This window comes from Somniosus microcephalus, chromosome 13 (assembly GCF_052327205.1).
Source record: "Somniosus microcephalus isolate GS21.2 chromosome 13, FLI_Smic_1.0, whole genome shotgun sequence".
Lineage (NCBI taxonomy): Eukaryota > Metazoa > Chordata > Chondrichthyes > Squaliformes > Somniosidae > Somniosus > Somniosus microcephalus.
Genome location: NC_140999.1, coordinates 54,276,997 through 54,300,587, shown reverse-complemented (window position 1 = coordinate 54,300,587; position 23,591 = coordinate 54,276,997). Strand labels below are relative to the sequence as shown.

The window sequence follows — 23,591 nt, the reverse complement described above, 5'->3', positions numbered from 1 at the left end:
TTCCTTGGGCCTGGAGTGCAATTCCGGGGTAAAAAGGGTGCGAAATCTGGCCGGACACAGAAAGGCCGGGTTTCTGGCCCAAAGACCAACACGTGAATTCCTGCTGGAGGATAGGGAGTCCTGACTGCCTGTAAATTGCCCGACGTGTACAAGGAGGCGTGGCTGGCAGGGTGATGACACCTGTATGATTTCCTCATCCTCCTGCGTGTCCACGGCAATGGAGGGGCACAAGTGGGGCCCACAGGGGTGACGAGGCCTGGGTCTCGGCCTGGAAGGCCACGGCAATGGAGGGGCACAAGTGGGGCCCACAGGGGTGTCGAAGCCTGGGTCTTGGCCTGGAAGGCCACGGCAGCAGGTAGGCACAATGAAATCAGCCCTCATATGACACGTTGGTGCCTTTTTCAACCGGCCATGCGGGCTTGACTAAAGGGAAGCTCGGCAGTGCCGCAGTAATTCCCCCCCTCACCTCCACCCCCCCCCCCCCCCAACATCCCAAAGCAGGCATCCAAGATGCTCGCACAGCAGCCTGGAAGCCAGCTGGAGTTATTAAAATGAGATGACTCCACCTTGACCCGAGACAGTCCGGCAAGGTCGGGAGCAGAGGTCACCAGCGCATTGGGATTCCCAATCCCGCCGCACTTCTGGTGACGGTGTTCAATTGGCGAACTTCAGCCCTCAGACCTAGAAGGCGTTAAACTACTCTATTCACTAGCACTGATGTCAACCACTTATAAATATAACAAAATGAACTACGTTAACCTAAATTTGCTTCCAAAGAGCCATGTCACATAAAAGTTTATTGAGAACCAACATGTCTGGATGGTCCTCAGTGATTTGTCAAGCTTCTGCCAGCTTCTCGACATTCTCCAGATGGGGCGATAATGAAAGTCAACTCGGTTCTCGTGCAATGACTGGCTGATCTGGCTGCAGCCCTGTGAGGTCAGCCAATGCTCAGTGGACACTGCTTCCCTGATCCCCAGGATTTATTCAATTCGGCAGTCGCCTTTCAGAGAGTAAACACGCTTGCCGAGGTGGAACCGAGCCGTATGGACCTAGGGGATCCGTGGTGCATTGGCCGATCAAAGCTGGATGTCAGCCTTGGCTCGGTGGTAGCATTCTCTAACAAGTGAGAAAGGGCATCAGTGTCAAGCTGATCCTGTCAGAATCAGGAGCAGGAACTGCATGGCTTATCTTCAGGGACTGGTGTTCCTAAAGCTGTCCGGAATGAGACCAGCTAACTCAGGACAGATTGGGAATTGAAGCTGGGGACAGCCTGAGATAAGGGAAAATGAGAGGGTCAATCATCCAGGCTGGTCAGTTTGCGATGGATTTGTGTGAAAGGAGTGCCACTCATGGCAGACACTCCTGCCATTGATGGAACTCACAAATACAAAGCGGAGACCTCTTGAGATGGTAACTGAAAACTCACATTATCATGAGCCCATGAGCTGGTATCCGCTTACCCCTTACCACCAAGTATAATTGGGGGAGACCTGGAGGTTGGGGGTCCTTGTTCACAGACACCTCTCCTGAGACTGCCTACATATAAGAGCTAACTCCACAATCCCATACTCCCAGCAGGGAAGCTGCAATCGAAGGGAGGCAGGGTTGGAGATAAGGTTACAACATCACAGCCCTGATGCTCTGACCGCGTGCGTATGGCTCCCAATTGGGAGTTCGGTGCCACAGAATTAGCCCTTTAGTTTTTTAAAGCCGCATCAACTAAGACCTGGGAACAGGATGACTGTTGGCCCTCTTGCTTACAGTCAGTTTGTGTAAAGCTGTTGAACGAACATAGAGTGATGCCTATGGGAAACGGGGACCCCGAGAGTGAGACGCTTTGCAGGTTTGCTGTTTTTCAAAAAGGAAGCATTATTATGATTAGCTTCAATCTGGTTATTCTCCAGAGCAAACTGTGTGCCTGAGTGGCAGCAAAATGTTCCATCCTCGTCAAGAGAAAGAACTTAAATCTGAATAAGATGAATGTTTGATGAAAAGCTGCGCTCTCAGTCCCCACAAGGTTTGGCTGTGTAAGTACAGAAACTTTAAAATGTGTTGGAACATGACACTTGACCAGCTTATTTTCCCCAGAATAATACTTGAATATACATATTTCTCAGATGCCTGCATGGTATCCCAAAATGCAGCACTTTCAGTTTGCCACCCAACTTTGTTGTTTCACCTACAGGGAGCTCGGTTTGTTATCATTTCTTTCCGTGTCTTTTTTCCCCCCACTTCCAGCCTGATGAGCACATCAGTGCTCTGGCAAAGCACCCTGGGTCAATTTTCTCCTGACCATTACTGTAGGTTGGAGCCACTTGCCCTTTGGTACCTTGGCCAATGGGCCATTCCTCATCAGTGATCCTGGAGAGTGAGTATCGCCAGGCTATTTGACAGTGGAAGCATTGCAGTCCAGCCAGCTCCTGCTCTCAACGGATATCTACATACCTGCCCTCTCTCGGAGGAAGCACCAGATAATGATCAGGAGAGGGAATCCTGGTTGAGTTTCCCCTCTGTAACCCGAGTGAGACCAATTGTAGCAACCCACATAGATCAGCTACCTCAGCACAGACCGGGGAGCTGGTCCCTTACTGGTCTGTTTGACTGAGGTACTCACTGTCCGAACCAATGGAGCACTTCTTCAATTTTTAAATAACATTCATATCTGTTGAATCGGAAACAGGATATTGGATAATTGGATTGAGTGACTTCAAAGACTCAGGTCTCTCGACCAAAGTCTGGTTTGTTTAGAACTATTGTTTGAACTCAGGGATTGGATTACAGCCTTGGGCTCACTCCCCAGCAACAGGCATCGTTTATAAAACTCACTGTTTCCACATCTGTGTTGCTTTCAATTGATTTTTAGGACGTTTAGGGCCGTCAGTGAGCTCCTGAAAATAAGAAGCCAAGGATTGATGTCTACGGCATCAATACTACAGGCTCACCATCACCGAACTATTGGTGGTCAAAAACAAGGATATTGAATGTCAAATAAATTTAACCACATCACAGTATCCTGGAGACTGGGGTCAGGATGACCAAAACAAAGCTTTTTAATGGCACAGAACCAAACTTGCAGACAGTGGAATAACAACTTCTAACTAAAATGACACCTGGGGCTACATAAGACCTAGCAATAGGAGACATCTTACTTAGGGCTATCCAAGGTCTACTGATCGGTGAACCACAGCAATGGCATGTGTAGTAGGGCTAACAGGGCCTGGTACATGCCATAGCAACAGCACATGTCTGATTACTGGTTACTGGTGCACCACAGCAACAGAATAGGTCTGATTGCGAGCCATTATGAAGTAGTACATACCGCTTAAGAACAGCAGCTTCTGATTTAAGGTTACCAAGGGTCTAGTTACTGATGCACCATAGCAACAACAGAAGTCTGACTTAGAGGTACCCAAGGCCTAGTGACATATAGCCTGTCAAGCCGCGATCATTTGGAGTGGAACTCACTGGTTTTGGTTTATATTTCACTTTGAAAAGTAAGCACAGCTCCATGGGGGAGAAATTCGGTATAGCTCTGTTTGGGGCGCCATTAGCGGCCGTGCGCAAAGTTTAGCGCCTGGCGCTAATTATCGCCTCCGACGGCAAACTTGGCTTTTATCGCCCCTGGAAGCGATTGGAGCGCTAAATCAGGTGCAACACACCTCTCTTAAGGCGCTAAGGCCGAGGAGCGAGGCGCTAACTCAGAGCGCGGGTGCAGCGCAGGTGCTGTCAGTTAGCGATTGAAGACAGACACACTGGTGCCGGTCAGTTCTTAAAGGGGAGGGTCGATCTTGCTCTGCAGCCACACCCTGCTCATCGGAGCCTTGAATCACGGCCTGGGCAGACCTGTGGCTAAATCTAGCAGCCAAAGACTATGGAGAGGGCCAGGGAGCGAGCACAGCGCTTCTGCGAGCGGGCCTTGGAGGCTCTGGTTGGTGCGGTGGAGCACAGAAGATCCATTCTGTACCCAGAGAGTGGCAAGAGGCCTTTGCCACGCGAGTACAGAAGAGTGTGGAGGGAGGTGGCTCAGAGAGTGTCCTCAAGCAGCATGGTGTCTAGGACCCATCTCCAATGTAGGAAAAAGTTCAACGACCTCACTCGGGTCGTCGGGGTGAGTGGCATTTTTTCAATACCTCTCCATCCCTCCATCTCAACCTCACTTTATGGCCAGATGGTCTTAAAAGCCCCAATGCCCAACACTCATCCAACACCTATGGCCCTTTCATCAAACACACACGCACATTCCACACTTTGCATACAGTAAGGGCTATTTAACTATGGGAGGCACATCAGGCAAGACCATGGCTGCATACAGTAAGGGCTATTCAACTATGGGAGGCATTTCAGGCAAGACCATGGCTGCATACAGTAAGGGCTATTCAACTATGGGGGGCATTTCAGGCAAGACCATGGCTGCATATTTACTCACAGACGCTGTCCTTTTTCTTGCAGGCCAAGCTGTCTCATAATAGGAGACAGCAGCAACGGACCGGTGGAGGGCGGCCGCAGCTTCAACCCCTCAGTGATCTTGAGGAGTGCGTCCACAGGATTGTGGCAAGCCGGGTGATTGGTCCCGTCGCCACTGGAGACGCCGACCCTGTTCTGGACAGCAATGGTAAGGTCATCACCTTTTTGTCCTCTCTCCATCCACTTGTTCCTCACAACACCAGCCTTTGACACTTTCAATCCAAATTACTAAATCGCTGCACTCATGCCTCCCTTGCTGCCACCCTGTCCTCGCACTAAAGCCACTCTTGTAGCTCCCTGCTTTCAGATGGTGATTCACCAGGTGAGGAGACGGGCCCTCAAGCTGCCAGTGGGAGTGAAGCTGAAGGCAAGGAGGAAGAGGAAGCTGGAGCATCAGCGCCACCCTCTCCCGAGGAAGCCCATGCCCACACTGGGAACACGCCTTCCCTGGAGGGGAGCAGGGGGGAATGGTCTGATGAGGGTGAAGCTCCAGGACCCAGCGGGCTGCAGCAACGCGATGGGGGTAGGGAAGCTCGGGGACCTTCTCCCCGGAGGGAGAGTATGCCATCGAGTCCTGCTGCACTGGACGCAGAGGAGGAGCGGGTCCTCGCTGAAATGAGCGCCCAGGCGGAGCACAGGCACACTGAGCTCATGGCTGCAGTGGCAAGGGTGCCCGAATCCATTGAATCACTGGCAAGGAGTGTGGAGCACTTCGCTGTAGCACAGGCGGCTGCCACGCAAATGCGTAGTGCTGCAATGCAGTCACTGGCTGCTCTCATGCAGACGCAGATTGAGGCCACGTGAGCACCGACTACTGCCATCCTCGCTGGTTTGGACACATTTCCCCGGGGCTCTCACCGCGCCGCAGCAGGCCAGCAATCTGTGCTCCAGCAGATTGCTCCGGATGCTGAAGTGCTGCCCCGTGGGAGTGCCAGTGTGTCGGTCGAGCAGGGAGTTGTCTCTCAAGATGACAGCATTCCTGCTGCCACCACTGTCACTTCTCCACTGCACTTGCCACCACCTGTAGGACAGACTGCTGCCGCCCATGCAGAGTTGGTGCAGTCTGCAGCCGGGCCCTCCAGGCCCAGAGCTGGTCGAGGCTGTCCTTCAAGGGCATCTGAAGTCTCAGGTTGTGACAATCAGCAGCCTTCCACCAGCCTTGCTGCAGCCACTGGGGTCCCATTACGGAGGAGCTGCAGGGTGGGAAGGGGGGAATTTCGCAAGGGAAGGAGATCACCCTCAAAGGGCAAAAAGTAGGAGGTGTGACAAAATGTGGTTCATTGTTTTATTAAAGGCCGAGGTTAGTGGTCAATTTTTTTAAAACTGTTTTGGACATTGTCTCCAGGTTGTGAGAGCCAGTTATGTTAATGAGTGGTTTTTTTGTGTTTCTTTCTATTAGTTTGTCCTGCAGAAACGAGACACACAGAGTTTATAAAATAAATAAGTTTCTGTATTCAAAATGTACATGTTTGGTCTTTGCAATCATTGTTGCCTTGACCGGCTTAGGGGTTGCGGGATGGTTTCATTCAGGTTGTTTGAATGGCAGAAGCCATTTCCTCAGAAGGGGCCTAGAAGCGACTTGCTGTGAGCCTTTGACGGACGCCCTTCCACTTTGTACATTGTGTGCCTCCCTCCCGCCTTGGTGCTGCTGATGATCATCCTCCTCTTCCTCCTCTTCCTCTGGTGGTGCTCAATGCCTGGTGGCATTGGCTGGGTCCTGAGGATTGCAAGGTTATACAGCATGCAGCATACTACAACGAAGTGGGAGACTCGCTCAGGCGAGTACTGCAGGGCTCCTCCAGAATGGTCCAGACAGTGGAACCGTTGTTTGAGCACGCCGATTGTGTGCTCAACGATGTTCCTGGTAGCTTGATAGCTCTCGTTGTATCGCAGCTCAGCAGGGGTGTTGGGCGTACGGAGCGGTGTCATCAGCCAGGTGCACAGAGGATATCCCTTGTCCCCGAGAAGCCAACCACCTGGGTGATGCGGTGCCTGGAAAAGGTCTGCCACAGAAGTCTGGTGCAGGATGAAGGCATCATGGCTGCTGCCAGGAAAGTGGGCATTGACAGCGAGTATCAGCTGTCTGTGGTCACAGACCAACTGAACATTTAAGGAATGGAAGCCCTTTCGGTTGCGGAAATCCTCGGCATTCTCTTGCGGCGCATGCAAAGCCACATGCGTGCAGTCAATGGTGCCCCGCACCATGGGGAACCCCGCTATCATCGCAAAGCCAATGGCGCATTCTTGCTGCTTGTCCGGGGTCATGGGGAAAAAGATGTACTCTCATCTCCTTTTAAAGAGGGCATTTGTGACCTGACGGATGCAGCAATGCACCGCGAACTGGGAGATATTGGCGATGTCGCCAGTAGCTGATTGAAATGAGCCGGTGGTATAAATGTTGAGAGCCACTGTTATCTTCACTGCCACCGACAGAGAAGTCCTGCTCCTCAGTTGAGGCTGCAGATCTGGCTGCAGCAGGTGGCAGAGCTCAGTGAACACCTCCTTGCTGAAGCGCAGCCTTCGCAAACACTGCTCCTCAGACATATTAATGTAGGAGAACTATTGGCGAAAAACCCTGGGAGGGTAAGGTCTCCTGTACAGAGGCCTGTTGGCCCTCCTCCGTCTGGCCATGATTGCCACTCTCTCTCTGCGTCTCTGTGCCCTCTGAATGTGATGGAGAAGGACGACGTCCCCATCCATTGCAGTCCCCATAGTATCGAGGCTATCAAAGTTATGAAGGTCAAAAACCAAAGTACCTGCAAAGTTATGGTCAGAAGCCAAAACTACTTCAGACAGCGTTGACTCAATGCAGAAGTCCCTCTTTCTCTCTTTGTCTCTCTCAAAATCTCTCTCTCTCTCTCTGAACGAGTGGTGCAAAAATGGCTACCACGCAAAAGCCAGGAAGAGGCCCCCTTTAAATAACGCCCCCCCCAGCCCCACAGCGACTGGGAAGCATTCCAGTCTGCCTGTCGCTGGTTGCGCCAGGTGGAAAGGAGGGGGGGCGCCACTCAATTTCCATCCCGGGGCGTAACAAGGGCGTTGCACTCTCGAATGACGTCAAGATCTGTGTGCGCAGGAGAGCAGGCGGTATTGTTTAGCGCTGCCGCAAAATGTCCAGTGAATTACGCGAGAGGCGCAGATATTGCCGCACCTGGGCGCTAGTTGGTTTGTGCCCCACTTAGCGCCCTCTTAAGGTGCTAACGGGAGGCGCAAACCAGCTGAATTTTTCCCCCCATGTGTTTAAATGGGTTTCCACTCTAACTTACTCTCACTGCATAAATCTCACTGCTGACATTTTCCTGAAGTAGACAAGTTTGCGAACACGCCATAGCAACAGCACTTCTGACTTGGGACTACCTAAGTCCAAGTGATACACCATAATAACAGCACATGAATGACAGGACGACACAGAGCCTATTGATACACTATAATGATAGTGCACACCTAACTTAGGCACATGCATCAGACCAATCACTAAGCACCATCCAATTCTGCTCAACAAATACCAATGGAAAATAATTAAATATCTAAAATCATTTGTGGGAAAGAACAAAATGAATGGCAGGAGATTATGAACTTATTCCAGCATGACCTGAAGATACCAACAACAACTTACATTTATATAGCACCTTTAACGTAGTAAAACGTCCCAAGATGCTTCACAGGAGCGTCATCAGACAAAAATTAACACCTAGCAAAGAAGAAGACACTAGGGCAGGTGACCAACGGCTTGGTCAAAGAGGTAGGTTATAAGAAGCATCTTAAAAGAGGAAAGAGAGGTAGAGGCAGAGAGGTTTAGGGAGGGAATTCCAGAGCTTAGGGCCTAGACAGCTGAAGGCACAGCCGCCAATGGTGGAGCGAAGGAAGTCGGGGATGCACAAGAGGCCAGAATTGGAGGAACGCAGAGATCTTGGAGGGTTGTGGGGCTGGAGGAGGTTATAGAGATAGGGAGGGGCGAGGCCATAGAGGGATTTGAACACAAGGATGAGAATTTTAAACCTGAGGTGCTAGTGGACTGGGAGCCAGTGTAGATCAACAAGCACTGGGGTAATGGGTGAATGGAACTTGGTGCGAGTTAAGATACGGCCAGCAGAGTTTTTGATGAGCTCAGGTTTTTAAAAATTTGTTTATGGGATGTGAGCGTCACTGGCAAGGCCAGCATTTATTGCCCATCCCTAATTGCCCTTGAGAAGGTGGTGGTGGTGAGCCACCTTCTTGAACCACTGCCGTCCATGTGGTGAAGGTACTCCCACAGTGCTGTTAGGGAGGGAGTCCAGGATTTTGACCCAGTGACGATGAAAGTACAGCGATATATTTCCAAGTCAGGATGGTGTGAGACTTTATGGAGGGTGGAAGATGGGAGGCCGGCCAGGAGAGCATTGGAATCATCGAGTCTGGAGGGAACAACAGCATGGATGAGGTTTTCAGCAGAAGATGGGTTGAGACAAGGGTGGAGACAGGCAATATTAGAGGGAAAGAAAAAGAAGACTTGCATTTCTATAGCGCCTTTCACGACCACCGGGCATCCCAAAGCGCTTTACAGCAAATGAAGTACTTTTGAAGTGTAGCCGCTGTTGTAATGTAGGAAACGCGGTAGCCAGTTTGCGCACAGCAAGCTCCCACAAACAGCAATGTGACAACGACCAGATAACCTGTTTTAGTGATGTTGGTTGAGGGATAAATATTGGCCAGGACAACGGGGATAGCTTCGAAATAATGCCATGGGATCCTTTACATCCACCCGAGAGAAGTCGGGGCCTGGGTTTAACATCTCATCCGAAAGATGGCACCTCTGACAGCGCAGCACTCCACTGGAGTGTCAGCCTAGATTTTTGTGCTCAAGCCCCTGGAGTGGAGGTGGAAGTAGGTCGCCTTCGTGATGGAGAGGGTATGGGGTCGGAAGCTCCGCTCAGGATCATATAACATGCCCCACTCCCCACTCACAGCTTTGACCCTCATGGGTTAATGGGCAGACTTATCCCTCACGTAGTGGTACTTCCATGCATGAGATCCTGATTATAAGGTGCAACGCACGTAAAAGGATTTCCTGTCATGTCTCTTGTTTTCTCTCTCAGCGCATGAGAAAGCTATGGAGGCAGGAATATGCCAGTATCCACAGGGTCAGTGAGAGTACTCTATTAAGTCTACTGAAATAAATAAACAAAGAGAAAAAGAACAGACACAGCAAAAAGTAGAGGAAATAAGATCAGAGCAAGGAGGAGAGAAAGCGTTAATGTCACTTGGCCATTCTTTGTGCCTTGTGATGGACACAGTCTGGTGCTTTAGTTCAGATGCAAGGAGACATCTCAAGCAGATGGTTCCCATCCCACACCCAGGATTTGTCCAGAGTTGACAGCTCTGTTAACAGATTTAAAAGACCTTTCCTGTGGCCCTGGGTTTGCCAATACTTGGCCATCATTGCATTTCTCAAAAAAAGGCAGTGGAATTAAATTACATTTCCTACAATCCAAATTGAAGCACAAAACGTCTTTGTGGAAGTGCAATGTGGAGAAGAACTGCTGTGGTAACTACGTGTATTGGCATCAGCAACATATTCACAAAGAACAAATTTATACTGTTGCTACACATAGTGACACCAGCAATTATCCCCCCGTGTCTGTCTGTACCTGGTACAGAAACCCAGAATACCTCACCACCATCAGCCATAATACACAAACCATTAGACAGTATCAACAGAAGCTTATTTTAAATTCCAGTCAATGCTGCGCATTTAGGGGGTGCTTTCCTCTGTTCACTGTTAGTAGCCAATGGCCACTGAACTCTCACCTCAGGTTGACAGGCGCACGGGGACAAGGGGAGTGCGTGGCAGCAGAGTAACATGCCTCACCACTGTGCCCCCTTCACACTGCCAACTTCACGAAAGGGGTTTGATGGACGAAGGTAAGCTGTGTAGTGAATAACCTTGGAACCAGCTGCAAAAGACAACCTTGAAAACGCCCTTGTGTGAATCACTGGGCGCTGTCATGTATCGAGCAGCATCACACAGGGTCATAACACCCATCCACAGACCAGACAACCCGCAGAACGGAGCTCAACGTGCCCTGAGGAAGTTGCAGGGCCGTATCCAGCAATGCATTTTTAATTAATGCTCTTTTTAAAAATATATTAAAAGCACTATATCTAAGGGCTCTCAATACCTTTTCATAAAACACAAAATGCACTTCCAAAAGGGAAGCTGACTAGATAAATAACAGTCTGCACATATCAGTCTGTGTGTCACGGAGAGGTGTTACGATATGTGGGATTGCGTGAACCGGCCAGGCTGTAATCCAATCCACGGGCACACGGGAGATTTATTAGCTGCTTCAGTTACTTTCCCAGTAGTGGATTACGTGCAGCAGATGAGCATCAAAAATAGTTGCTGTAGTGCTAAATCATTTAGTCTTCTTTGCCAATTTTCCTTCCTCCTCTTGTGGAAGCACTGAATCCTCGCTGGATTCCTCGATCAGGTCTGTCTGCCCAGACAGTGACTGTCTGCAGGCTCTTCAGCTGCTGGGGGCATCACAGCCAGGCCTGATCCTGTCCTCTGCCGACGTCCATAGTGTTCGTCAGAAAGGAGTCCCTGGGACGGGATCAGGGGCGTGAACACTGGCCGATATTTTTCACTCCCCAAGTCAGGGTGCAGAGGCCGGTTTCAGTACCCATACCACCACCTCAGCTTTTGCCTTTCAGAAATCACCTTGAAGGCCCGAGGCACATAGCGCAGGAGAGGAGAGCGATTGTTAAAAGCCATACCTTTGTAGGGGGAGAAATGGCTGGGGGAGATAAGGGTCTGCAGGATTCGAGGCCCTGGGAAAGCATAAGTCAGAGAATGAGCCTGTATCATGAGTCTTCATTTTGGAACAGTGATCATCACATTTCTCTCTCCTCTCTGCCCTTCCCTCATGAGCTAGGGACCAGGAAGGTGCCAGCTTTACTTTGCAGTCTGTGCTGAGTTAGCCAATTTCAGCTGAGCAGTGGGAGAAGTGTTGCAATCAGTTGCCTGTAACTTATTCCTCCCCTAGTTTCCTGCACCTGAACCAGGGTCGAGAACATTGGATGTTGCCAGTCAGCAGTTCCTCCTCATCCCCACATGCTCACCGTATTGAAATCAAAGACTCCACTCACTATCTCCGACTCCAACCCACCCTTTCTCAAACCCCAACAGTGGGGGACTCCTCCCCTCCCTTCAGACCTCCTTCCGCCTACAGTACGGGGGCTTTTAAAGCTTGGTGTCAGCTAACCACTGCTTGTTGTTGTACCTAGACTTCTCTTCAAACTTATCGGTGTCCTGATTTCAGGCCCTTGGCCCTTCATTTAGAGCTTGTAGTAAAACAATTAAAAGGCACAATTGCTTTAGCAAGAGGTTCCTGAAATAAACCTTTGAAAGATGGGTAAACCATTGAAGATGAAGGCAATGTTACAGGTCAGGCGCCTTAAAGCAATTGGTAGAAAATGGTCCAGTATCAAATTTTCATACAAAAAGATCAACCTGGAATAATGTAAAATTATGAGAGATAAACATCACAGTTTTGAAAATAAAAAACATCCTCAAGGTAAGAGCTTGCCATAATGTTGCTGCCTCTCTCCTCTCCCAGCAAGATAGCACAGAGCCTTTAATTTTGAGAATATAAACAAACTCACTAATTCGATATCCACTATGAAAACATTATATATATGAATAATAAAAACACCTTAGCGGCAGGCAGGCGATATTAAGCAGAAACAAAGACCTCCAGGCTGTGTGAGGCCTGTTCCATTAAACAAAACAGCGGTGCATCGATTAAGTCAAATGCTCACTGATCCCTATCTGCCGGTGTCAGGGTACAAGTGGGAGATATTGACGGCCACGAGCCTGGCCACTATTCTCAGTGCACAGGAGTCAGGGCCGGTCAAACAGCAGGGATGGCAATCAATCGGGGCGTCCAGGGCCTACCAGTTGGGGTCTCTGGTATCTCAATGCACCCCGTAGTGTCTCATCGGGCTGGGTTTGGGAGATTAGTTCAAGACGACTTTGATGTGTGCCAATAAGCGGGCATTCTCAGCAGAGTTCAAAATATGCTACAGCAGGTAAAATATTGTACTTTAAAAGTGAGAGGGACAGAGTGCAGCTGGTGTGTCACGTGAATAAGAAGGTCTGTATGCTTCTATTCCACAGTAGCAATATGTGAATCGCAAATTTATACCCTTATAAAAAATTGCAATGAGAGTTCGTATAGTAAATCCTCCTCCCCCAATCACCACTCTAAATACATATTAAGTTCCCCGTTCTCTACTGTACTGTCACAGGGACATACCAATTGCAACGACTGTGGGGGATTGGGGGGTAAATTACCATAGTAACCTCACATTTAATACCACCTTCGATTTTATTACGTGCTTGCACTTCAGCAAAAGGCAGATGCCATGCCGGTACTATTGCTATGGTAACAATTCAAACTGTTATCGGCTGTTACTGTAATCAATTGAAATTTGCAAGACTGAGATCGATAAAGAGTTTTGTTAGGTAAAGCTAATAAGGGATATATGGCAGGAAGGCGGGTAAATGGAGTTGAGGTCCAGCTCAGCTGAGCCACGCCACGATCTAATTAAATGGCGGAACAGGCCGGAGCGGTTGAATGGCCTACTCCTGTTTCCTGCTGCACCCCTTGCAGATGACCAGCTGCTCGCTGACACGTGATTGGTAACCTGCTCACACATCGACAGGCAGCTGTTGCCATCCTTGAGCTGTCTAATAGCTGTGCCACCCCCCTCCACTTCCTTCGTCACAGTGGCATGGAGATACTCTGCACTCAGGTAGGACATTATTAACAACACGTCAACCACAGACATTCTCACATTCAACTCGCTGCTTTGAGTGAAGGGAAGGAGGACCCCGCTGTGGTGTCCAACTGCTTGCCTGACCCCATTTTACGTAGCTTTTTGTCTCAGTTAATGACTCCTGTCTCTGCTCAATCTGGTGCTGACTCTGAAATGTGCCAGGGACAGGAATGGACAGGTTAGCACATCGGATCAGGGTCAACCCGAACATCTCCAGTCCTTTTAGTTTCTGCAACATAGCAATCTGACCTTGAAATGATCCATCCTTTATATTCAATTCCCTAAACTATGACTCTTTTAATCTTGAGTAACCCATTTATTAATGAATGTTATAATTTCAATAAAAATAATATGTGTACTTACCACAAATGAGCTGCAGATTAACATCAACAAACGTGGGGATTTAAATATATTTTTCACCAATTTAAATTCATGTCCTCTGGTCCTCTAACATTCTGGGTTTACCTCATCTATCTACCATTTAATATTTTACTGACAGATCTCCAGGCATGTTGCTCACAGTAACTAACTAACTTGTGAGAAGGAGAAACAAGCTTTACCTCTCAGCACAGTCAGCTTTGCCGTCGCGGTTACATCGTCAAGTGTGTTGGTTGCTTGACACTCGTAAACCGCCTCATCCCGGGGTGTCCGCAAGGGCTGTATTCTCAGGACCGCTCCAGCACCATCGTCAAACTCAATCACCTAAATGAGTCAAAGAGGTCAAAGTAATACAGCACAGAAGGAGGCCACTCACCCATCACCCTCTTCCTCACTGGTCTACATTGGCTCACTGTCAACTCTCAATTCTTCTCTCATTACTCACTGCCTCTTCCTCCAAATGTGATGTACCTGGGATGGCTTCTATGTTAAGGGCACTACATGACAGCAATTTTGCTCCAGACTAAAATTAGGACCACTGGAAGAGGACGACTAAAAGTTGAGCTCGAGTCCAGACTAAAACTAAACTTAGCATTATTCTCGAACTGAAACACAGATCCACCAACACCTCGGTGAAATAGGACAACAAAACTGGTAAGATCCCACATCCTTTTATTCTCAAAATAAAGAAATAATTTTGATGCTTTTCTTTTCGCAAATATGAATATTTTCACCTCGATGGAGACCGGCCATTTCAAATCCCCTCCTCACTGCCTGACCATAAGGTCCCTGAAGAGGCTCCGTCAAAAACAAGTTGGGCCCATGACAATAGGCCGTTGCCATGGGAGCCAACCCAGAGCCTCCTGACCATGGAAGGACACAGTGGCGGCTCTCGGCCCACTCCAAAGTTGATTTTGGTGGAGCTGTTCTGAGGCACGCTGTGACACCTCCCAACTGGCGATATCCCTGAACGATCCAGCAGCAAGGAGACCTGGCAATGGCAGGTAGGCAGTGAGAAAAATCAACCTGTTTCAAAGAGGCAGAGAACATTTTTTGGATCTACGTTTTCTTTTTTTGAGACACAGTGGAGCATGATTTTGTTAAGGAATCTTCATCTTTGTTAAGGAATTACAGGTGACCTCGTGTCTGAATGTTCTGCTGGAGGATGGGCTGAGCTCACTGGTGGTCAAACCCAGCCAGGCGCCAGCTGGTCTTCAACATGGCTACTGAACAAGTTATTAGGGATCAATAACCCCCTCCCCGAGTAGAACCTGACCAAACAATGCACTTCAGCCTTAGCAGGGCAGCCCCGACTGCACAGAGGTGACATTTCCTGTTCCATCTGTTATTGCTTAGGTCATTGTATTCCTCTTGTCTGTGTTGGATTTCAGCTTCAATCCAAGAGATGATGGATGGTGGTTTTTTTTTTGTTTCCCCCCGCCACCCCCAACCCTAAGTTTCTACCTTCCTCTCCTCAAAGTGCTGACATATGTGGGGTACTCTTCCACAAGCAGTGGCCTACTCCATGCTTCATCTGTGAGCCTGGATAGTCAGCCTTCGAGGGCGAGATCTTGCCCTTGACTAACATCCACGTAAGCACACTTTCCAGCAGGGTCACTGTATAATGATCAAGAGGGGAGGAGCCCTGGCCCACTACTGACCTCCCCAGCCCAAGCTTACCACTGCTTCCACTCCCCCTGGGCGACACCAGCCAGGCTGTCAGTGCGGATAACTTCTGCAGGGATTCTCCCGATCTCCCTCAGTAACTTTGACAGGAGATCAAAGAAACGCTGTCAACAGCCAGTGTGCCATTTCTATGGTGTTTCCACCGAAGTTACAGAGGGAGGTGGGGAAATTCCCAAAGAGATTCGACCCCGAGTATCAAACGTTGGTCTCTAGGGCTCAGACTGGACCTGAACCATAGGGGAAGACAGTCTGCCTGGGTAGATTTGAACTGCAGTACTAGAATCTACTATAACATCCTGGCACCATTATTAATTGCTTCATACCCAGTTCTACCCAGTCCCAGAAATCAGCCAACAGCCAGAACGGATAGCGTACCTCAAAACGCTGGGAGCTCACTCGCTTTCCTTTCTTGTTCCAAGTGACTCGAGGTTTGGGGGTTCCTGTCGCCTGACAGACAAAGGACGCCACTCCTCCTGACACACCAATCTGGTCACTGGGAACTTTCATGAACCTCGGAGGAGCTGCAAGGAACGAAAAGGGAAATTTATCAGAAACAGGAAGGATTAGAACATCTCAAGTGTCCATCAAATGGAATCAGTCCAAATAATTTTAGGCCCACACCTCTCGTGCTACATCTACCTTGCAGCATGGCCGATATCAACAGCCCACAAAATAGCGCTGGAAAATAAAAGAGGCAGTATTAATGCCTCCCGAAGTGGTAGACCATGCTGAGGAAGCCATTTTCCTTGCCACCTCCAGAGGTAGCAACCCACAATGCCATTTTTTCTGGCCATGAATGGCCCAAGTTGGGCCAATGATGGAGTTTTCTCATATGGACCTTCTCCAGCCAGAGAAGGAGCAACAGCCAGAAGTTTAAGTCACCATTTTCACATCTTTGCTCATGTGCTGGGGTGCTGGTGCTGTGAGATCGACCCAGCAGTATAAATGGAAGGGACTCCCTGTACAATAGAGAAGGGACTCCCAGCACACTACACAAGAGACTCGCAGTACATGACACAAGTGAACAAAGGAAGGTATGATTACATGATTGCATCACCATTCTCTTCTTGTACAGAACAAAACAGAAAACAGGCAATGTTTCCATTGTTTAATGGTTCAGTGAGTTTAGCTGTGGTGAGGATCTTAGCTGTAGAAACTAGGAAGGTCCCAGGATGATTCCTGATCTGTGCAGAAGGAGCTGATCTCCGGTAAGGTAGTGCTAGAACTGGTGTCAGCACCTCTGCGATAGGGAGGGGCAAATAAAATGAAAAACAATCACCCAGGGTTCTTGTTCTTGACCGTTGCCTAGTGACCCCTTGCTAGAGCTCGGTGGCAGATACCAGGCGAGGAAAATATTAGGCTTGGATGTAACGTCCCCTCCCATTCCCCCCTCCATGACTGATTACCCTGCGGACCAGAGACGGATTAAGAACTCCTGGCGACCACGAATATTCGGGGCCCTCTGCACCTTCCCTGCTGCACAACTCCCCTCCAATCCGTTAGAACACCCGTGGCAGTATTTACATTGCAACAAATCTGGTGGCTTTCTAAACCCACTTCTGACGGTAAATTTTAAACGCTGGAATATTTTAGTCCAGCGGTTGTTCGCAATTTTTCTGCGTTATGGTGAGTTTTACTGGTGCCCCGGACATGGGCTCCATAAGCCCGTGTGTTAATCCGTCCCTGCCGCTGACACTCTCCCTCCACAGTCGGGTTGCCGACTCTCCAGGATTGACCTGGAGTCTCCAGTAATTGAAGATTAATTTCCAGAATCCTGCGGCGAGCCACCTCACAGGGGCACGAAAATAATGTGTTTTTTTCATTTGCTTCGAACGCTTTAATTTATTAGTTATTAAAATATCGGCGATGGGAAAGAAGTCTGTTTGACTGACAAGTCAAGAATCATCCAATAATAATGAGTCTGTTTGCTTTCCAATTGGTGTGGGGGACGAGGTGTCAGAAGATGGACGTGTCGGGCGGGAGGGAGCAGTTGGAGGTCATGTGATAAAACCTCCAGGAATAGGTCCAACCAGAGTTGGCAACCCTACTTACACATGCAGAAAGGCCACTGAGTTAACCATTTTGTAAGCATCAAAGTGAAGGAGGGCAATGACAGGAAGTTGAACCTTCTCGCGCTCTGAGAGCATCAAATACTTCCAGGTTAAGTGTACTGTCCTCCCTACGTGTATGTGTCTGTACGCAGTTAGACAGCCAGCCAAACGCCTTCCAATAACGACATGGGAGTCAGGATGTAGCATCCAAGCTCCGGTGTTTAATAATGCCACACTTGCATGAGGTCAATGAAACAATACAAATCAGTTGCATTGGGTTGGAGTAAAACTGAGAAAGAAAAAAGAAATGCACCTTGTTACATACATGAGATATAACTAACATCTAAACATGAATATGTAATGAAACCATTCAACTCACAGGCAATGCTTTCGAAGGCGTAACAATGTAAGATTACAGCAGATTAACTTGCAGCACGCTCCATGCTGATGTGACCTCTTTGTTTGCTATCACTATACTACTTCCTGTTGAGTGACCCTACTGGCCATTTCCATTTACTGCCACCTACTGGCGGTAACAAAATGAAACACCTGCAATTATAAGGCAGAACACTCCCCGCTTGGCGTCTATTAGATGCCACTACTTATAAAACATACAGAACTGTGGAATCAATAACACTCACTCCTCCTTAGGTAAGAGGAGTACGACCTCTGAGATGGGTCTGAAGAACTTTTTGACCGTCCCTTGAACAGTGGCCTTCACCTTTATCTTTCGCACCCTGTCGTCTTTGCTGGGGAAGACAGAGGTGACACGACCCATAGGCCACTCATTGCGGGATACTTGGCTTTCTTTCAGTAAGACGATGTCACCTTCTCGGAGATTCCGACGAGCCTCGTTCCACTTCCGCCGGCTTTGCAAAGTGGGAAGGTACTCGGTGCGCCAGCGGCTCCAGAACTTACTGGCCAAGGCTTGTACTCTTCTCCACTGGCTCTTCAGGAGGTCTTTGTCAGTGAAGTCTCCAGGAGGAGTGGGTGCACAGCCCTTCTGTGTGAGTAACATGTTTGGAGTCAAAAGGAATGGTGAATCTGGATCGGAAGAAACAGGAACAAGGGGCCTCGCATTAATGATTGCTGACACTTCAGCCATGAAGGTGCACAGCACTTCGTGCGTCAGCTGAGGTGGTCTGTTCTGTCGCAACATTGAGTCCAGAATGCGCCGCGACACTCCAATCATGCGCTCCCACGCACCACCCATGTGTGAAGCATGTGGAGGATTAAATTCCCATGTGCAACCTTGCTGGCTTAGGTATGTCAGGATGCTTGGCCTTTGGTTGTGTTCATTCCCTAACTCTAGCTCTCGACAGGCTCCAATGAAATTTGTTCCACAGTCGGATCTTAACTGCTTTGCTGGCCCGCGGATGGCGAAGAATCTTCGTAATGCATTAATGCAGCTGGACGTGTCCATGGACTCAATCACTTCTATATGCACAGCTCTTGTGCTCATACAAGTGAATAGCATAGCCCAGCGTTTGCTATGAGCGACGCCTCCTCTGGTGCGGCGAGTAGTGATAGTCCAAGGGCCAAAAACATCCAGGCCGACGTATGAAAATGGTGGCGATGAACTAAGTCGTTCCGAAGGCAGATCAGCCATCTTCTGCTCCTCCGTTCTCCATCTGAGCTTTCTGCATGTGACACATTGGTGTAAGACAGATCCAATCAACCGTTTGCCGCTGACAATCCACAAGCCGGCTGCTCAAATGGCTCCCTCAGTGAACTGGCGGCCCTGGTGTTCTATCAGTTCATGGTGGTGTCTTGTGAGCAATGTTGTGATGTGGCTTTGATGTGGCAGGACAACAGGACTCCTTTCTTGCAAGCTCAGTTCTGCATGCGTCAGCCGTCCTCCAATTCTGATGAGGCCGTCATTCAAAACTGGATTCAGTTTCCACAGTGAACTGGTCTTGGGAATGGTTCTTTTTTCAGCAAGTGCTCTGTACTCCTCAGAGTACGCCTGAACTTGAACTGACCTGATGATAATGTTCTCAGCTGCAGCCAACTCGTCTGGGGAACGAGGCTTCCTGCACCAGTGCCAACCTCTGCATTTGTTTGACGAGCTGCCAGGATCGGACTTGTGAGAGCGAGCCACATGGATTAAGAAAGCTATGGCTCTAACGAGCGATCGCCAGGTTGAAAAGCGTTCAAAGCGCTCACAGGTAAGTAGGCTCTCTTGGGTGTGAGTCATTAAGCTGATCACATGAGGACGGACCTCCACATCTAGATCTGGGCTGACGAGCTTGAATGATTCTTGTGCCGTATGGTCAGCTTGGTCAGGTTTGTGTAAGAAAGCTGGCCCGGTAAACCACATTGTATTGGAGAGCTGGGAGGCAGGCACTGACCTGGTGGCGAGGTCAGCTGGATTCAGCTCTGTGGGCACATAGTGCCACTGGTCGGGGCATGTTGATTGTCTTATTCGCTGAACTCTGTTGTGTACATATATGAAGAATCTCTTTGACTCATTGGAGATGTAACCGAGCACAACTTTGCTGTCACAGTAGAATTTCACTGCATCCAGCTTGAAATCTATCTCATCCAGGATGAGATTTGCCATCTCCACCGCTAATACTGCAGCGCATAACTCCAGGCGTGGTATGGTGGGCTCTGGCCGGGGTGTCAACTTCGCCTTTCCCAGGACAAATCCCATGTTGCTTTGGCCCTCATCATCCAGGGATCTCAGGTAGGCTACCGCGCCAATAGCTTTCTCGGACGCATCTGAGAATACACACAACTCGGTGCGTTTGGATTTGGAGAGTGTGTCTGGTGAGTAGGTGCGTGGGATATGAAGATTTTTTAGATTTTTGAAGGACTTTCTCCATGTCTCCCATTCTGTTAACCTGCCTTCGGGGAGTGGAGAGTCCCAGTCGCTCGTGTCTGTGCAGAGTTCTCGTAGTAGGGCTCGTCCCTGAATAGTCACGGGCGCCACCATGCTGAGAGGGTCAAAGAGCGAGTTGACCGTTGACAGCACTCCACGGCGTGTAAATGGCTTGTCACCTACAGACACTGCAAAGGTGAAGGTGTCAGATTCAATTTCCCAACGTAAACCAAGGCTTAGCTGGGCTGGCATGGTTTCGTCGCTGAGGTCTAAGTCTTTAATGCCCTTGGCGAGATCCTCAGCTGGAAAGGCCTTTATCACTGCTACACTGTTTGAGGCAATTTTGTGCAGCCTCAGGTTGGACTGTGCTAATGAAGCTTGAGTTCGCTTCAGCAGGTTGATGGCTTCTGCTTCTGAAGGTAAGGATATGAGGCCGTCATCAACATAAAAATGTCTCTCCACAAACTGTCTTGTGTCTTTTCCATGCTCGTGTTCTCCCTCTTTGGCTGCACTTCTGAGCCCATAGATGGAGACTGCAGGGGAGGGGCTGTTACCAAAAACGTGGACCCGCATCCTGTATTCAGTGATGTCCTTTGACATGTTGTTGTCGCGATACCAGAAGAACCTCAGATAGTTCCTATGGTCCTCTCTCACCCCAAAGCAATAGAACATCTGTTGGATGTCTGCGGTTACTGCTACGAGCTCTTTCCTAAAGCAAATCAGCACGCCAAGGAGGGTGTTGTTTAGGTCTGGACCCGTGAGCAGAACATTGTTGAGTGAGATGTCACAGTGCTGAGTGCTGGAGTCGAAAACTACTCTTATTTGACTAGGTTTCTGGGGGTGATAAACTCCAAAAATCAGGAGATACCAGCACTCTTCTCCTTCTTTGAGTGGAGGTGCTAATTCAGCATGGTTACTCTCGAAAACCTTTTCCATGAAGGCAATGAACTGTTCCTTCATTTCGGGCTTTCTATCTAATGTGCGCCGCAGTGATGCGAGGCGTGACAGTGCCTGATCGCGATTGTTAGGCAGAAGAAGCCGGGGTACCTTGAAGGGGAGAGGCGCAACCCAGCTGTTCGCCTCTTTGTAAAATTCTTTCTCCATAATATTCATGAAAGCTTCGTCTTCGAAGGAGAGAGCACCTTTGTTGTCATCTTTTGTCTTTTCAAACACGGTGTGCCCCAGTTTGTCGACAGCTCTGGTGTCAGCCGAGCACCCCCATGCTGTGTGAGAGAAATCACCTTGTTGCTCCCCGCCGTAGCTCGCTCTCTCTTTCAGGTGGATGTGACTTGGGCAGGGAGTGAGGAAAGAGGGTCGTCCGCTTTCTAGCACGTTGGTCTTAAAGGTGCTTACGTTGGGCTTGTGAGCTTGGCCTAGGCACACTTCTCCCACGAGCACCCAGCCTAAGTCAAGTCTTTGGGCAAAGGGGGCATCGTGTGGTCCGCTAACTTGCTCTCTCACCTTATGCGCCCTCACCACATCTCTCCCGAGCAGGAGGAGAATCTGGGCCTTTGGATCCAATGCTGGGATGTGTGATGCTATGGGCTTTAGGTGGGCATGGTGAAGTGCTGTCTCAGGCGTTGGTATCTCCAATCGCTTGTTCGGGATTTCACTGCACTCTATCAGGGGCGGTAAGTCTATGCTCACCCCTTCACTCACTGCCTCGGCACAGAACCCATCTGCTTTCCTTCCTGCCATCTCCAAGAGTCCGGCACAGGTTCTCAGTGAGTAAGGGGCTGGGCTACTCTCGGCGCCAAATATGTCAAAAAAGTCTGACCATGCGAGTGACCGGTTACTTTGGTCATCGAGTATTGCGTACATGTTAACTGAGCGGTCGCGCTGTCCTTGTGGGTAGACTCTTACAAGGCATATTTTGGAACACGATCGTCCTGTGAGGCCTTGGCCACACACCTCAGTGCATATGGAGCTCACCGTTGGTGCAGTGGTAAGGGTTCCCTTTCTCTCGTCTCCGGGCTCAGAGTCTTTGATGGTTGACTTTTCCGTTGTGGGGGTAGGACCTGGGTGCATAGCTGTGCTGTGGCGGTCACTCTCACACTCCCTGCATCTCAACGCTATCCTACAGTCTCTTGCAGTGTGGGAAATGGAGGCGCAACACCTAAAACATATCCCATTATCTCTGAGGTAGGCTCTGCGTTCATCTATGGTCTTGTTTCTGAAGCCTCTACATTTTGCGAGCGGATGAGGCTTATGATGGATGGGGCAGTGTTTTCCGGGATCGTCTTCATTCTTTGCTGCATCTATGCTGATGTCGGTCTTTGCAGTGACATCCGTCTTATGCACAGATATAGGCATTCTTGTGCCTGCGTACTTTGACATGGGCTTCTCATACTTTGAGGGTCCACTACAGTAGCTGGACATGGCAAAGCTTGGATCATTTCTAATTCTGGCTTCTCTGCAGATAAAGTTCACAAAGAAGGAAAATGGGGGAAACCACATGTGGTTGTCTTCTTTGAATTTTGAGCCTACGTTGATCCATTTTTCTTGGAGAGGGTGGGGCAACTTCTCCACTATTGGGTTGATGCCGCGAGCAGTATCTAAATAGGAGAGCCCAGGTAAGTATCCGTCTGTTTTGGCTGCCAGTAACTCCATTAAAAGGTCTCCGAGTTCTCTAAGCTTAAGGTAGTCTCTGTTACCTATTTTAGGAAAGTTTTCCAGCTTACTGAAGAGGGCTTTCTCTATCACCTCAGGAGCGCAGTAACACTCCCTGAGTCTTGCCCAGACCATTCTAAGGGCTGTGCTTGGGTCATTTGTGTACACAAACCGGATCCTACGGGCATGTTCTGACGATTCTTTGCCTAGCCATGATGACAATAAATCCAACTCCTCACTAGCACTCAGGCTCAAGCCGCCAGTGGCATTAAGGAAGGATGACTGCCATGCTCTAAAACTCTCTGGCTTGTCGTCAAATTTTGTGAGACCTGTCCTTACAAGTTCTCTATGTGCCAAATATTGGGCGATGCCTGTCATATTAGGAGTCTGTGCATGGGTTGCCAGAGTATGATCGCATCGGTAGGGCTGCGATTGGATGGGAGACTGCCATGCCGGGTGACCTGTTCTAACCTTTGAAAAGGGTTCTTTTTTGATGTGTGGAATTTTGGCATGAGTACCTTCCAAGTGGTTGGGAGCGGCGGATTGAGGCACAGGTTTCTTCGGCAGCGCTGCAAACTCTCCTTCGTGTGACCAGTCATCAATAACAAGGAAGGGGTCATCATCAGTGTAGCGTGAATGATCCACCTGAGTGACCTCATGTTGGGCTGGTGATGGCGATTCCGTGTTCTCGTGCAACGGTTCAAAGTTTGGGAAGGAGGAGATGTCTGTGTGTGTCCTAGCCTGCGCCTGGACAT

General features: G+C 49.2%; 1 protein-coding gene across 1 annotated transcript in view; it reads right to left on the bottom strand.

The window, feature by feature from the left end:
* Positions 1–23,591, bottom strand: part of LOC147108325 (receptor-type tyrosine-protein phosphatase delta-like) — a 620,473-nt gene that overhangs the window by 377,569 nt on the left and 219,313 nt on the right. Inside the window, exons 3-4 of the mRNA XM_086004913.1 lie at positions 15,727–15,872; positions 13,848–13,989 (exon numbers count right to left, since the gene is read on the bottom strand). Coding sequence (XP_085861039.1) covers positions 13,848–13,989; positions 15,727–15,872 — 288 coding nt within the window. The remainder of the gene's footprint in view (positions 1–13,847; positions 13,990–15,726; positions 15,873–23,591) is intronic.